Source organism: Podarcis vaucheri, assembly GCF_965113315.1.
Source record: "Podarcis vaucheri genome assembly, chromosome: 1".
Lineage (NCBI taxonomy): Eukaryota > Metazoa > Chordata > Lepidosauria > Squamata > Lacertidae > Podarcis > Podarcis vaucheri.
The window spans coordinates 14,845,226-14,862,116 of NC_138759.1; the positions used below are offsets into that span (position 1 = coordinate 14,845,226).

The 16,891-nt window shown below is 44.9% G+C and overlaps 1 protein-coding gene and 1 long non-coding RNA gene across 4 annotated transcripts in view; one reads left to right on the forward strand and one right to left on the reverse strand.

Moving 5' to 3' along the window:
- The first annotated feature begins 217 nt into the window (after nucleotides 1–217).
- Nucleotides 218–9,954, forward strand: LOC309531195. 2 transcript variants are annotated; one of them, XR_014219127.1, is made up of 2 exons: nucleotides 218–609; nucleotides 9,635–9,954. It is a non-coding gene; the product is annotated as an uncharacterized lncRNA (long non-coding RNA). The 2 variants fall into 2 exon arrangements; XR_014219128.1 differs by lacking the exon at nucleotides 218–609 and adding an exon at nucleotides 5,597–6,078.
- ASPG (asparaginase) overlaps nucleotides 7,792–16,891 on the reverse strand; it is a 58,104-nt gene continuing 49,004 nt past the window's right edge. For both annotated transcript variants that reach the window (XM_082218034.1, XM_082218033.1), the window contains exons 14-15: nucleotides 11,465–11,564; nucleotides 7,792–9,337 (exon numbers count right to left, since the gene is read on the reverse strand). In XM_082218034.1, the coding sequence (XP_082074160.1) occupies nucleotides 9,281–9,337; nucleotides 11,465–11,564 (157 nt within the window). In that variant the 3' untranslated portion in view covers nucleotides 7,792–9,280. The remainder of the gene's footprint in view (nucleotides 9,338–11,464; nucleotides 11,565–16,891) is intronic.

The following is a 16,891-nucleotide window of genomic DNA, read 5'->3' on the forward strand; positions in this document are numbered from 1 at the left end:
AGAAGATTATGTCTACCCAGCTTTTATTGGCATAGCTCTCCTTTCTCACTAATCCAGACTTCAACAAACCTGGTGCCCTCCAATTGCCATCGGTTCCAGACAGGCTGGTCTAATCTTTCCAAACCCTACACAGGTATCACTTTGCCATTTAAGTTCCAGTGCTCATGGCCAAGCTTTAAATGCATCACAAAGGAAAAAGAAAATGAATCATTTGGCGATCTCCTGGATTGCTTCCTTTGCAAGTTGCAACTCACCCCAGAATTTTCTGCGTAGGACGGATGGTGCATTTTGCAAGACGTGTTTTGCAGAATTATCACACCATGTCCACGGGCTTTGCCCATTGGTTGCAGCAGAAGACTCTTCATTTACCACACATTATCATTGGCAGAAGCTGTGCCAAGCCACGGGCGGGCAATGCATCATGTAGCATCATCAGAGTCGCTCAAGTTCCGTGGCTTGAACAGGCTTACTCATCTTCTTGGAATCAATAATGCCTTTTAAAACAACATACTCAAGTTGGTATTCGGCTCATAAATATGCCTTGAAAGATCTTCAGCAACCAGCCTGGGAAGAAGCTCTTTGACTATAACAGCTGTCCTGGAATCACAGGTGCCACGTCAGGAGAAACAGCAGTTCCCCTCCCCAATTCTCTTATTCTAGGGCACATATGATAATTCCCCAGAAGCACTTCTGGTTTTGGCCAGCTCACTTATTGTATGCACTGGCTATTGTTATAAGCAATTAAATGAACCTACATACCAAGTCCCTTTGAATTTTTAAAAATGTGTGGGGGGGTGGATGTCTGATCTAGGTTGGTAACATTCTATAGTTGCTGTGAAACTTCAAGAAGGAACAATGAGAACTGCTTCCTGCATCGTATTCAGGCACAGCGAATTCACTCTGCACTGTCTCCTTAAGGGCATCACAACCTCCAGACTTTCCCCTTCTCTCTCTGTCTCTCTCTAGTTTTGGAGATGCCCTGCTGAAGGCCTGTGTTTGGAACCCGGCCAACAAATTGTATATAACCCTTGTGGAACAAACTGGTTAGCAGCCCTGAATCCAGTTGTCCCTCTTTTGAAACACATTGGCTGTAATCCAACTGCCTCCAAAAACAACCCTGCTGATCCTGTTGTTTGGAGGGGAAAGCAGGTGAACCAAATCCAGCGGTCACCCTACTTTACCTCTTTGAATAGCCAACTAGCTAAATCCAAGCTTTTTAGAAACATATGCGCATCCCTCCTGTTAGATTGGGCTATGGCTGTTAATGCCCATGTTCCACTGCCACCGTTGGAGGCAATAATTGCTTCTGAATGTTTGGCTCTGCCCTCGCCGGTCTTGGAAGGATCCTTTTAAAAAGTCCCATATGACCAGAGAATTTGCACCTGTCCATTGCGGGATAGAGGAAGCCCTGAACACATATTTTTTAGATGTCCCTTTTACGATCAGGCACGTAGAGAACCCCTTGACCCCCTGCTGGAGAGGCTTGCTGACCTCCCGGTAAAGGAAAAATTCGATCTTCCGTTAGGCAAAGACCACAAGACGACCCAGATTGTTGCCAGATTCTGCGCACAGATCTGTAGGCGCAGACCACCCCCCAATTCAATCTAGTGTGTTAAGAAAATTCCCAAACCCGGATCCACGGGCGACTTTGGGTCATTTCTCTGAGGTAGTCTATTTTAAAGTTTTTATGTGTTTATATGCGAGAGCTGGACCATAAAGAAGGCTGACCGCTGAAGAATTGATGCTTTTGAATTATGGTGCTGGAGGAGACTCTTGAGAGTCCCATGGACTGCAAGAAGATCAAACCTATCCATTCTGAAGGAAATCAGCCCTGAGTGCTCACTGGAAGGACAGATGTGAGAGCCAGTGTGGTGTAGTGGTTAAGAGCAGTAGTCTCGTAATCTGGGGAACTGGGTTCACATCTCTGCTCCTCCACATGCAGCTGCTGGGTGACCTTGGGCCAGTCACTCTTCTTTGAAGTCTCTCAGCCCCACTCACCTCACAGAGTGTTTGTTGTGGGGGAGGAAGGGAAAGGAGAATGTTAGCGACTTTGAGACTCCTGAAGGGGAGTGAAAGGTGGGATATCAAATCCAAACTCCTTCTCTTCTTCACATCGTGAAGCTGAGGCTCCAATACTTTGGCCACCTCATGAGAAGAGAAGACTCCCTGGAAAAGACCCTGATGTTGGGAAAGATGGAGGGCACAAGGAGAAGGGGACGGCAGAGGACGAGATGGTTGGACAGTGTTCTCGAAGCTACCAGCATGAGTCTGACCAAACTGCAGGAGGCGGTAGAAGACAGGAGTGCCTGGTCCATGGGGTCACGAAGATCCGGACAGGACTAAAGGACTAAACAACAACAATATGTATTGCACTTTTAAACTTAAAATCCATTGCTGTATGTTGTTTTAAATGTTTGTTTTGCTATTGGGATTGTAGTTCCATTTGTGTTTCTCAGGCTGGTCTCTGACCGTAATAAATTTCATGCTCATGCTTCTGAATGCCAGTTGCTGGAAACTGGAGTGAGAGAGGGCGCTTTTGCTCTCAGGAGCTGCTTGTGGGTTTCCTGCCGGCATCTGGTTGGCCACTGTGTGAACAGGATGCCTGACTAGATTGGCCACTGGCCTCATCCAGCAGGTTTGTCTTTTGCTCTTAATGATACATACAGCTCCCGCTTATACGTGCAATTCCAGACCTAGCCAGGTTTGCGCAATTTAGCAGTGATTTCTTGCAATTCAGCAGGGAGGGCACCAAATCCTGCAGCCTCCAGATTCGGTGCTTGGTTTTATCTGTTCCACAACATTGCTACTTGGTTGTAAAAAAAAACACCAACAAAAAAACAAAACCCACCAAACTTTAAAGCAGTTTACAAAAGATAAAGCAGTAAAACCAAGAAAAATTCACAACCCGACTACAAATTACGAAAACAGATTAAAGTCACCTCAAATTTCTAAGCATCTGGGTAGGCTTGTCTAAACAGGAATGATTTTAGCAGGTGCCAAAAACAAGTACAATGAAGGTACCTGATTGCTCTCAAAAGGCAAGCTCCACCGACTGAAGCAGATGATTTCGGAAGTCTGTTTAGGCAGTTTGATTTCTTCACTATACAGATATCGAGTTTGATTTACCATTAACTCAGCTTGTAGTGAGATCTTATATAAAAAGCAGAAAAGGTAACAACCCGAATGCATTGCAAGCCCGGAGTGTGTTGGGTGTTGGGGTCAGCACAGGTGCACATCTGCTGATAACCCAGGCATGTCCAACAACGGCATGGGACATTCATAGAATCACAGAACTGGAGGGCACCCCAAGGATCACCTAGTCCAACCCCCTGCAGTGCAGGAATCTTTCACCCAACGTGGAGCTCGAACCCACAACCTTGAGATTAAGAGTCTCATGCTCTACCACCTGAGCTATCTCATGCAGGCATTGTCTGCAGTCACTTGCCTGCACAAGGAGCAATGTGTTGAGAAACAAAATGTCGGAGATGATGAAGGCAAGCATGTGGACAGTTTAGGAACCTGAACACACACCCCCCCCATAATTAAGGCAGCACACATACGTTCTGTTTACGTTGTCATTTTCATTTATAAGCTGTCACCATCACAGCCAGCTTAAATTGGGTCCTGGAAGACACTTTCCGAGTTGGCTTCCTTTTGATGTTTATTTCTATCATTATTTTAGGGTCTCATTAGCTTAATCCACTGCGTAAACCACGGTTAACCTGCTTGCCTTTAATTTACTCTCTTTGCGCCAGGGCTAACTACTTTAATGGATGTTGAAAATGTGACCGATCAGGCTTGGGGCGAAGTTGCTCCTATAGCTGTCCGTCAGCTCATATCCTGGGCTGGATCAGCCATGTGTGGTTTGGAGGTCAAACTACATGTTCCAAACGTGTTTTTCCACAGTGCAACCCCAAACAGCCCAGGGGATGAGCCAAGCCTGTGCATAAGCAGAATTTAGGATAAAACCGGTTATGTAATTCTCACCTGTGGCTGTGTTGCCAAAGGGCTTGAAGGGAAGCACATGGCGAATCCAGATTGCTGTTAGACACTAGTTAATAGTTTCAGTCACCCAAAGCTCTTGGATCATCATTTCGGTCTAGGAGGAGGGTGGAGGAGACAGATGGAAACAACATTCTCAGCAAGGTTTTAGCCTCTCTTTGCATACATGCAAGATTAAATTGCAAAGAGGAAAAGGAGGCAATACAACACACTTCAAGAGCATCTGTTGCGGTGATTTTCTTCTTTATATCACATAATAACTACGGCAATGTTAACACAGGCCAGCCAATCTTTTTAAGCAAAAGGATTTGTGGCTTTGGCATGCCTCCCTCCCTACTGCTTAGGTCCAAGTTGATGCTTGTTAAGTATAACAACTCTGTATGTAGAAAGTTAGAAATAGGAGTGCTTAGAGGAATTCTCTGCATTGGTGAACTGGCTTAAATCAATGTTTTTGTATACCCCACAATTAAGGCACTTCAGACATCTGGGGACTCTGCTCTTAACACGGGGCAATTTCTAAACCCTCAAGATGATAGTGAAGTTGCCGTTTATATCCCAGATGCTCAAGAGTTCTGACAAAGGACTGAGCACACACTGACTTCAAAGACATAGGTCACCTCCCGACTCTTACTGTTTTGTAAGAGGGATTCAACGGCATACCAGAAATTAAAGTTTGTTCAATTAAAGAGTTCTCACACAACAAATCCATTTTTAAAAATGGACCTTTTGCAGTTAGGAAAGTGATGGCGGCGGGGGGGGGGGGAGAAGTGTGGGGTAACAATTGACAGTAGTGTAGTAGGTTCCCAGTTATCAGGGAAATTCACTTGGCACCAACTCTTGTCATTTTTTGAGGGACAGACCAAAACATTTTTATTTTCCCAGCCAAGTTTTTAGTCGCTGCTTCTGGTGTGGATTCTTACGTAAATTGGGGGGGGGGTGTGGATATTCTAGGTTATGCTTTTATGAGTATTTTATTATATAATTTTGTGTTTTCCTTTTCTTGGACTTGATTGTGGGCTCCTGGTCTTCCTGATCACTGTTGGAAACAGGATACTGGGCTAGATGAAGTCCATTCAATCAGGACTTGTCTTAAGTGTAATAAGCTGGCACCTGGGGTGATGGTATTGTTCACCAGCAGAATACCATTGATGGCTGCTGTCAGGGAACTGACATCGGAGCTAGAGGCGGAGGGAAGGCTCTCAAATGATGCTGGGGAAGGGCCCAGCAGGGAGAGAGGCAGCTCCACAGATGGGGAAGCAAATCAGCGCAACACCAGGGATATAGAGGGGCTGATGGGGGAATCAGCGAGAGGGCTCCAGGACTCTTCACCGGACACCAGCGGGGAGAGCACAGGTCCTCCGCTACCCACGCCCACCCTGCGCAGAAGACTTCCGCACAGAGAGAGTAGGAGGAGACTGGGTGTCAAACAACTTTTATGTTGGAAAAGATTTAAGAAACGCCCACTGGCGGATTCTGCTAGCGACTGAGGCAGCCACGAAGTGAAGGGCTGCCCAGACTGAAAGGTTTAGCAAGGCAACAAAGCCTGGAGAGGCGGCAACTTACGCACGAGCAACCCATACTCATTACAGCTGCCATTCTTGTTAACTGACCAGATCAATAAATCCTCCTCCTCCTCACTGCCCCACTAAAAAAAAACCACAAGCACTTAGTGCTGAGCTAATATTTTTTAGAGATTTTATTGAAAGGCACAGCAAAGAGATCATGATTATTTCCACAGTAACTCCCACTATTACACAGTGGTGGGAGAGGTCTAATGTGCTGGCAGCAGAAACAAGGATGCACGAAGTCACCCTGAAAAGAATCACAAATCTTAACAAAAGCGATTAAGCTGTTCTCAAAATACCTACATGTATTTTCTTCCCTGAAAGGTAATGGTAAAGGGACCCCTGACCATTAGGTCCAGTCGTGGCCGACTCTAGGGTTGCAGCGCTCATCTTGCTTTACTGGCCGAGGGAGCCAGCATACAGCTTCCGGGTCATGTGGCCAGCATGACTAAGCAGCTTCTGGCGAACCAGAGCAGATCACGGAAACGCCATTTACCTTCCTGCTGGAGCGGTACCTATTTATCTACTTGCACTTGCTTTTGAACTGCTAGGTTGGCAGGAGCTGGGACTGAGCAATGGGAGCTCACCCCATCGCGGGGATTCAAACCGCCGACCTTCTGATCAGCAAGTCCTAGGCTCTGTGGTTTAACCCACAGCGCCATCTCCTTCAAATATTCCTCAGATTTCTCTTTAGGCAAGAGCCCACAAAAAGATGCTTACAAATTTTGGCATTATTTTGACTTCCTTGCAAATGATCAAGATTTTGCCACCACCGCAAGTGGACCCTCCAAGTGACAACCTTCAACAAAATGTTGCAGCATGGGGAAGGGGAAGGGGACCTGTCACTCTCTAAATGTTGCTGTACTTCAAACCCCATATTAATTATAATTTTTATTTTTAGTACCCTGCCCCTCCAACTGGGTTACCCCAGCTATTCTGGGCAGCTTTCAATATATATACAAATATAATCAAACACTAAACACTAAAAAACTCCCTTATACAGGGCTGCCTTCATATTTCTTCTAAAGGTTGTATAGTTACTTATCTCCTTGACATCTGAGGGGAAGGCATTCCATCATCTCCAGCCAGAATGGCCAAGAGTCAGGGATGGTGGGAGTTGTTTCCCTGAAACATTTGGGGGGCCACAGGTTACCCATCCCAGTTGGAGTGTATTCTCATCTCCAAACAGGAGTCCTCAGGTTTGGTGGCCAGCTGGCCATACTCCCGGGTTTTCTGTTTTTCTCCTCCAACCAACACTCAATATCCTGTTGTGACTGAGCACGTTCTGGGGCTGTGCATTACACTCCTGCCTACTCTGCAACCTGTACACCCCCATCACTGGTTTCTGAGGCAGTATACACATGGCATTAGTGGTGTAGTGGTTAAGAGCGGTAGACTCGTAATCTGGTGAACCGGGTTCGCGTCTCCGCTCCTCCATATGCAGCTGCTGGGTGACCTTGGGCCAGTCACACTTCTTTGAAGTCTCTCAGCCCCACTCACCTCACAGAGTGTTTGTTGTGGTGGAGGAAGGGAAAGGAGAATGTCAGCCGCTTTGAGACTCCTTCGGGTAGTGATAAGGCGGGATATCAAATCCAAACTCCTTCTTCTTCATAATCCATATCTATCCTGTCATTTCTTGTGAAATACTATATTTTGAGAGGGCTGCCTCTCTAGATTTTAATTTTTTTTCCCCTTCTGGAAGGCCCACAATTCTCTCAAGCAATCTGATGTGTGTGCCCGCCCCCCACTTAATTTGAGAGGAAAGCTAATACCAGGTTTCTAATGCAGTACACAGCATTAGAAGATTGTTTTTAAAAATGATGCTTCTCTCTGAAATTCCCGATTATCTCATCTTTTGAAAAACGGTAGCCCCCGCTGAAATGTGAAACTTGATTTCTGTGTCTAGATTTCTGTGAAGAAGCTCCTGCCCTGGGTCATCTGCCGCTGAGCTATAGTGAGACACAGTAGCTCTGCAACAGAGCACTTTGCTTTGCTTGCAGAAGGTCTCAGGTCCAATAGTCAGCAACTGAAGTTAAAACAATATCTGATAGCAAGTCTGGGCAAGATTTCTGCCTGGTACCCTGCAAAGCTGTGTCTACTTATCGCAGATGATGCCACCACTGAATCCATGGCCTGACTTGCTATAAGGCAATTTCAACATCACACATTCCTTCCTGAAAACACAAATTGATTCAATAGGCTAGTATGAGCACTGAGTCTGAAGTATTGCAATGTCCTTTGCTAAGCATTAGTTTCTTCTTTTAAAATATATATATATAAGAAAATATCTCTTTACTAAAAACAGTGAGCATAAACTTGCATTCTTCAATTGTTATCTGTGTTGCTTGCAGCGATGTGTGCCTTTCCTCCCCATCTTGCCTCAGGGAAGCTCCAAGTTATCTAAAGAAAATCAGGAAAATATATTAGAATATATATTATGTAGGTAGGAACTGTCTGAGTGCAAGTGGTTGACATTTCCTCTTTACAATGACAGCCACCCAAAATTACCCATTGCGCTCCAGAGTTCTACCCTATCAATATCTTCTCAAACTGTATATAATCCTCTATTGCATTTGCAATTCTTCCAAATTTTGTATCACATGCATATTTGACAAGTGTACTCTCCACTTTCTCACTGGCCAGTCATAAATATAATTAAATAATGGTCAGAAGACATGAACCTCCGTGGGATTGACCTTTCTGCTTAATACTGCTCAACTGAATATTGTTATTCCTTTAAGATACATTTTATACATAAAACGTGGCTTTCTTGTTTTAAGCTTTTAAAAACGCAGCTATTAATTTGAAACACAAGCAATCTGTCCTTGTAACATGTGGGTGAGCAGAGAGGGGAGGCTGGGCTGCAGAATGACAGAAATCCAGTGCAAAAAAACTTTGTTGCTTCAGCAGACAGCCAAAAGAATGGTGTAATCCATTTATAAAGCACCATAGCGAGTCAGGATCATTGCCCATAGGTGTTTGCATACTGTTGAATATACAGAGATAAGTAGCAGAAATCATTTCAACATGCCCGTGAAGCAAGGAGAAACTTGCTTCACAGTATGGAGCCATGTTTCAAATAACTTAAGACATGGCCTGAAATTTCAAGGAGGAGGATTTCACAGCCTTCCTTGAGGAAAAGCCACCCTGGGGCGGTTTCATATACTCCAGAGCAAAACACCCCATTTGTCTCCAAGAGGGAATCTTGGCCAATCCAGCCTCCATGGCAAGCTTACCAGCATGATACTCTTGAATCAAACCACCAGTCCCATTTGCACTTTACATAATCGGGATTACATCATCGGTGTGTGTGTGTGTGTGTGTGTGTGTGTGTGTGTGTGTGTATACCACAACCTTAGGTGTACATGTGATGCAGCCTTTACAGACTAGTGCACACAAGGATTGTCCTCCCAAACGGGCAGTGCTGTTAGTTTTGATGGCAATGATCTATTTTCCAAATCCTGAGATCCCCCGAATTGGTGATTTCAAAGTTGACTGTATTTAGCCATCTGCTTAGTGAGCATGCAAGACACCTTAGCCCACCAAGTAATGATAAAACAGATGGATATATGCTGCTATGAACTCAAACCAGAGGACTGTGGTCCTAGCTCAGTCCATTTCCCAAACCAAACATTCCTCATGGAGCGAATGACCCACATGCACACCGCCAAACATTGGTGGTGGTTGTTTCTCAAAGCGTAAGCCTTACCAAATTAGGCCTCCAGCTGACATAAAAACTCCATGACTTTCATACGATTTGCAGCTCTTGCCTACAAGAAAAGGTTGTGATAGTAGTAAGTGCTGCTATGTCATCTGCACATAGGTGCTCATACACATGCACAAATCACACAGAGGCGCCTAAATATGCTGTTCCCATATGCATCGTCTATATGCTTCACACTTCAGTGAAAAGCCTCTGTTTCAGATCTCTTCAACACCTGAGGTCCAACTGGAATCTACTAACAGGGCCTTTTCAGGGGTGGCATATTCCTCTCCCAAGAAAAGTTCACCAGGATTGGCCAATTGGAAAGTTTAGGGAAATAATAGAAATCTTTTCCTTTCATCAGGTTTACAGTGATAGGTTGGATGATTTCCAGAGTGCTGAAGATGGCTTGAAAAAGAGATCAGTGGTTTAGAAGATGGATCGCTAGAAACAGGTCTCTTTCTTTTTGAGCCTAGAAATCAAGTGGTTTTAATTTCTGCTGTTTTCCTTGCTTTCTATTAACTTTTATGGTTGTTTATCCATTAAGAGACTTTATGTGTATTTTATTGCATACTATGTAATTTTTAAATGGTGTACTAGAGAGTTCTTTCAGCTGAGTTGGCAGACTAGAAGTTCAAAAAACAGATAGCTAAATAAATAAATAACTATACTGTACCACACAAACTCAATTGAGATTTTTCATTCCATTAAAGCTATGAGTAGACAGTAGCTTTCTCCCTAGCCTACTGTCTATGTGATTTAGCACCAATCTAGAAGTATTAAAATCAGAGCCCTTTCCCCTGCGCACAAAAGCTGAGCAGGTACTTGCACAAAACCCTGAGCAATCACCCAGTTGCACACTTTCTTTCTTGCTGGCCCTGTTATTTCCCTAGAGGCCCTGCCATTTCGAAACATCAGCATAGGCACTGGAGAATGCCCTTGTGGTTCTGTTTACACCAGGGATGAAGAACCTCTCGACTGCAGGCCCATCTTGGCCTGACAGGGAGTCCATTTGGCACATGATATCATTTCCCCCAGAGCACACTCACCCACCAACAGCAGCTGACATCAGCTGATGGGTGGGAGGGCAGGGTTTAATCCTGCCTTGGCTATGCAATCCTGTTCCCAAGGAAGCAGGATTTTATCCTCACTCATCTGCTCACCATTAAAGGGCTGTGCAAAAGCGCCCTTTGAAGAAGCTTGCTCAGGGGAGCTACCTCAAAGAGGCTTTTGCAAAACCTTTAAGACAGCTCATGAGCTCCTGTTTGCTCAAAGCCTTTTCCAAGTATCCCTGCTTCCCCCATTAAGTTCCTGACAGCAGAGATGAAGGGGGAGGGGAAAGATCTGGAAAAGACTTCATGAGTCTCCTCCTCTAGTTCCTGATGTATCTCAAAGATTTTGAACTAATTCAATGAATCAATTAATCTGAACTAGTTCATTCCAGGCACTGCTCTAAGGGCTTATAAACACTTCCTCTTGTCCTGCTGCTCTTCCCTGGGGGAAAATGCTCTTTAGCACTTGTTTGGAACAAATGGCAATTCAGGTTTTCACCAAATTGCCATTTATTCCAATGCATTGCTAAAGAGTGAGTTCTCCCTTGGAAAAGAGCGAGGCAAGGGGGCAAACTGCTTGGACCCACGCTTTCTAGGCTGACGCTCTCCAGTTGCTTTGCTGACTGAGAGTCAGTGTGGTGTAGTGGTTAAGAGCGGTAGACTCGCAATCTGGTGAACCGGGTTCGTGTCTCCGCTCCTCCACATGCAGCTGCTGGGTGACCTTGGGCAAGTCAGACTTCTCTGAAGTCTCTCAGCCCCACTCACCTCACAGAGTATTTGTTGTGGGGGAGGAAGGGAAAGGAGAATGTTGGCCGCTTTGAGACTCCTTTGAGGGTAGTGATAAGGCGGGATATCAAATCCAAACTCTTCTTCTTCTTCTTACTTTGGGCTGCAGCCGCCATGAGCCATGAGTGTTGTATTCAAAAGCACTTGGAGGACACTGGACTGGGGAAGGCTGACCTAGGCCTTCCAGACCCTCCTGCTCCTGCAGCTCCACTGAATCCTGTGCAAAGCCATTTCAGAAATGTTGTATTTGATGTGGGGCTCTTTGGAGATTTGCCTTAGAACCGAAGAGGTGTTTGATTTAACATACATATTGAACAGGACGTCCATCTGACATATTATAGTAATCACACACTTACCACGGCATATGGAGTGCTCCCATCATAACCAGGATGGTTGAGATCCACACCAGCCAGATGCCAGGCCAGCAGTCCTTCAACATCTCCATTAAAAGCAAGACTGGCATGGGGAGAGGGAAGAATATATATTTTATCTTCCATGTTCAAAGCAGTACAATTTGCTTTCCAAATTTAAAACAGATTCAAACATGTGTTGCTGCCAAGGCTTTCAAACCAAATGACTTGTGAAGGAATGGGGCTTTTGAATGGGGACTGTTGTTCTGCAGACGGGCCTAGCGATCTCAAACACAGGATTCTCTCTATCCACAACTCCGTTGGAGGTAGCTTATCACCAAGGGGGCAAATAATATTTTTCAATAAGTTCAGCACCAGAAACAACAGTTAATTGCAAATTTTAAATCTCAATTTAGACTGCAATTCTAAATATACTTTGAAGTCTAGTTTGACCCACAAGCAGGAGGTTCCTCACGCCTGCTTTTAAATCCATATCATTTACATTTGAGAAAACATGCTTAGGACTGAGACATTAATGTGAAATGACAAAGATGTTTTGATTTGGAGAAGTATAAAAAGTATCTGCAATCTCACTCTTAGAACAAAAGTTCCCACGATGAATTTATGGCAACAACATCCAACGTGATTCTGCCTGATAAACTGTAATGGGAATTAGGGGTTGCTCATGCGTAAGTTGCCGCCACTCTCGGTGAGGTTGCCTGGAAAAACCTTTCCCTGGCTGGACAGTCCTGATTCTGCGTCTGTCTCAGTCACTGGCAGAATCCGTCAGTGGGCGTTTCCTGAACTTCTTCCAACATAAAAGTTCCTTGACGGATAGTCTCCGCCTAGCCTCCCTGCGCGGAAGTCTTCTGTGCAGGGTGGGTGTGGGCAGTGGAGGACCAATGCTCTCCCCGCTGGTCTCTGGTGAAGAGTCCTGGAGCCATCCCTCCGAAGCCCGCCTCCGCCCGCCTTTCTCCCTGGTGTAACGCTGATTTCCTTCCCCGGTCACTGAGTCCCCTCCTTTCCTGCTGGGACCTTCTCCGGCATCGCTCGGGAGCCCTTCCACCACTCCTGACTGCGATGGCAGTTCCCTGACATAAACAGCTCTGTATAGCTTGAAGTTACAAACATGGGTTTGACCAAACTGCGGGAGGCAGTGGAGGACAGAAGTGCCTGGCGTGCTCTGGTCCATGGGGTCACGAAGAGTTGGACACGACTAAACGACTAAACAACAACAATAGCTTGAAAGCTTGCCACTATTTTGTGACTTTGAGGTCGGCTCCTTGTGAACCAACATGGCTACCTTTGCTTTACATAGCATCAGTTTCCCACTCCAAAATGGAGTAGGGAAACTGATTTGAGATCCAGCTTTCTCTTCCCAGGACCCATTAACAATTCCTAATACATTTAGCCCAAAAAATATTGACCTAGAAACTCATTCAAACCTCTACAGCAGGCCTGGGGAACCTGTGGCCCTCCAGATGTTGCTTAAATGCAACTACAATCCTCCCTCACCATTGGTCATGCTTGCTAGGGCTGATGGCATCCAATTCTGTGCACTGGCAACAATGTACCTCCAAAAAGGATGACAAACAAAAGGCTGGGGATGGCTGCCAGAAGAAGCAGGGCAAGGTTACAAAAGCTCCAAACAGCTGAGCTGGCAACACTGTTGATGAATCAGGCGCATAAATGAATAGGAGTGTACAGGAAGAAGCTTTCAACAGGCCAGTTTCACCCAGTGGGTGTGCCCATGAGCAAAGGGGAAAAGGCACAGGCAGTTTCATATTTCACAACAACACAAGATTCAGCTCATGACATGCAGTTTAAGTGGGATAGACAGCATTCAAATTGCTTCATTTTCATTTTTAAAAAGAACTTTAGCATTGACTGCCTGAACGCAGCATAACAGCAAATGTGCTACAAAAGCATGTTAACTTTAATTTCATGAAAGGTGGAAAGTAGGAGTTAGCAGCTCGAAGGCCTTTCTCCTCCCCAGACAAACCTGGCCTTCTGAGGGATGCCAGCCTAGAGGGCAAAATAGGTGTCAATAAGCCCAGCTGGATCAGGCTAAGGCTCAAAGGCCAATCTAGGCCAGCATAGTGTCCACATACACATTTTTAACAAATTCTATTTTAATTTTTTTTATTCTTTGTGTCATTTTTTTAAATAAAGGCTTTTGCCCACTACAGAGATGGAGATACTGTACTTACATTTAAATGGGATAGTGCCCTCCCTGATGCCTACCAAATGAAGACATCACAATTAAAAAGAATGGAATTGATTGGCGCTGGTCATTTATTTAGCTAAACTACTCTCCTCGCGATTCATATATTGGGTTAATTATGCTCCTTGCATGGGAAAATTGCCTTTTAAGATTCCAGTCCTTTCCTTCATTATGAGTCAGGAGATTAAGCAAAACTCTTTCATCAGCTGCATCGCTAATCATGTCTTTTCCACCATCTTAGATATACACAAGATTAGTAATACGTTGAAAGTTTCATAAGTGCGCCTAATGAATAAGTCTTCAGCTAGATTTCAGCTGAAGCTGGGTTCATACATAAGCCTAAGATCCTCTTATAGCAAGGAGCAATATTTCCGGGTTTTAAAATGGCAAAACAAAAACAATTCTTTCAGCTCTGGTTGAGTTCAGAGGGCACACCAGCAAACTGATAGTGGCATGAATGGTAAGCCCCTTTAAGATGCAACTTGATAAAAAGCTGTTGGGGGTTAGCAAGGCACTTTTTCTTGGCCACATTCAAAAGACAATTTGGTATTCTTAACCTGCTTCCCATGCTTCCATTTGCACCTGTAAGGAAAGCATGGGCACATCAGTTGCAAAGGGACAGAAAAAATACCAAAAATTGCAACCAAATACGGAAAAGGGTGAGCCCCATCAGTGAAAGCCTGTGCAACGACTTCCACTTCCACAACAGGGCTTTCCCCTCTCCTCCGCTAGCACCCCCCAAAAAAAATGGTTCAGGGGAGTGTTGGGAGAACCCCCCAGAAGTGTGTGGAAGGAGGAGAGCAAAAATAATTCCTTCTGGCAAGTTGAAATGCTTGTCCTGATGGAACGATCGACAGAACAGGATGTTGAAGTCCTCTCAAAAGCTTGGAGCTGTACTCAACTTAAGTTCTACTCAGCATAGACCCACTGGAGTTAATTAACCTAAGTTAATCCTATCCACTAACTTCAGTGGATTTTCACTGAGTATGGTTAGTCAGGGGTTGCCTCTGCTTGCCGTTGGCTCTGAACTTCTGCCTTCCACCCCACCAGTTCCCAATGAGCACCAGCCACCAGCACCACTGCTAGCATCTCTGCAGTGTAATTCATAAAGCTGAATGTTCAGTAGACTCCTTAAAAACATCATCCTTCTCCATTTCATTCTGATCACTATGATCAGCCTTAGCAAGGCAAGGCAAGGGAAGGCAGACAGGCATTGTCAGCAGTCACCCCCTCCAGTTGTGAAACTATCTCCCAAAACTGGAAAGGCTCTTGGGGCATAAGCTAAAGGGAGTCCCAGCTAACAAAACGTCAAGGCAAGTTAAGCAGATGTTCAAGGAGAGGGTAAGTGAAACCAATTTATTTAATTAAAACACTAATAAAGACATAGGAGCCAGATTTTGTAAGAAATTGTAGCTCAGTGGCTAAATTCTAGGGGTAGGAAGCCTGTAGAAGCCTAGTTAGTGTTCAGTACTACACCAAAAGCAAGAGTGAGTGATTTATATCACCTGAAACATCAAGCCTCTTGGCGGTTGGAGGGATGGGAATCTCTCACATCTGTCTCTAGTCTAAGAATACCAAATGAATAAAAGTAATTCAAAAGGCCACACACAAATGACACAACCCAAATTGAGATTCAATATGACCTTAATAGATTGGAAAACTGGGCGCAAACTAACAAAATGTATTTCAATAGGGACAAATGCAAGGTTCTGCACTTAGGCAAGAAGAACCAGCTGCACAAATATAAGATGCAGGACACCTAGAATCATAGAATCATAGAGTTGGAAGAGACCACAAGGGCCATCGAGTCCAACCCCCTGCCAAGCAGGAAACACCATCAGAGCACTCCTGACATATGGTTGTCAAGCCTCTGCTTAAAGACCTCCAAAGAAGGAGACTCCACCACACTCCTTGGCAGCAAATTCCACTGTCGAACAGCTCTTACTGTCAGGAAGTTCTTCCTAATGTTTAGGTGGAATCTTCTTTCTTGTAGTTTGGATCCATTGCTCCGTGTCCGCTTCTCTGGAGCACCTGGCTTACTAGCACTACATGTGAAAAGAATCTGGGGGTCTTGGAGGACCACAAGCTTAACATGAGTCAACAGTGCGATGCAGCAGCAAACCCCCCCCCCAAAAAAAACCACAAAGGTTAATGCTATTCTAGGCTGCATCAACAGAAGTATAGTGTCCAGATCAAGGAAAGTCATAGTACCACTCTATTCTGCCTTCCTCAGATCACACCTGGAATACTGTGTCCAATTCTGGGCACCACAATTTAAGAAGCTGGAACGTGTGCAGAGGAGGGCAACCAAGACTAGAACCAACAGACTGGAAACCAAGCCTTATGAGGAACAGTTGAAGGAGCTGTGGATATTTAGCCTGGATAAGAAGAGACTAAGGGGAGGAGATATATAATAGCCATCTTCAAGAAGGGCCGTCACATGAATCAAGCTTGTTTTCTCATGATCTGGAGAGTAGGACTCAAACCAATGGTTTCAAGTTACAAGAAAGGAGATTCCAGTTAAACACCAGGAAGAGCTTTTTGATAGTAAGAGCAATTCGGCAGAGGAATGGACTACCTCAGGAAGTGGTAGACTTGGTGTTTCATTGTAAGTTTTTAAGCAGAGGTTGGATGGCCATCTGTCTTGAATGCTTTAGATAAGATTCCTATATTTCAGAGGGTTGGACTAGATGACTCCCTTCCAACTATGAGTCTATGAAATATTGTGTTGGCATCCATCTTTCTCCAAAATGTGCATCGTAAGACATGACTATGCAACTTGTGACCTGCAAAGCCTAACACAGCCTTCAAGAAGAAGAAGAGGAGGAGTTTGGATTTGATATCCCACTTTATCACTACCTGAAGGAGTCTCAAAGTGGCTAACATTCTCCTTTCCCTTCGTCCCCCACAACAAACACTCTGTGAGGTGAGTGGGGCTGAGAGACTTCAAAGAAGTGTGACTAGCCCAAGGTCACCCAGCAGCTGCATGTGGAGGAGCAGAGACGCGAACCCGGTTCACCAGATTACGAGTCTACCGCTCTTAACCACTACACCACACTGGCTCTCAAGCCTAGTATGAGCATCAAGGGCTAAAAAATTGGTGGGGGCAGGGGTTCTGCCCATCTAATAATGCAAAATTGAATGGGTTGTCAAGCACCTTGCAAAACACAATACATGACAGGTGATGTGGTAGGTTGCAAGCTGCACGG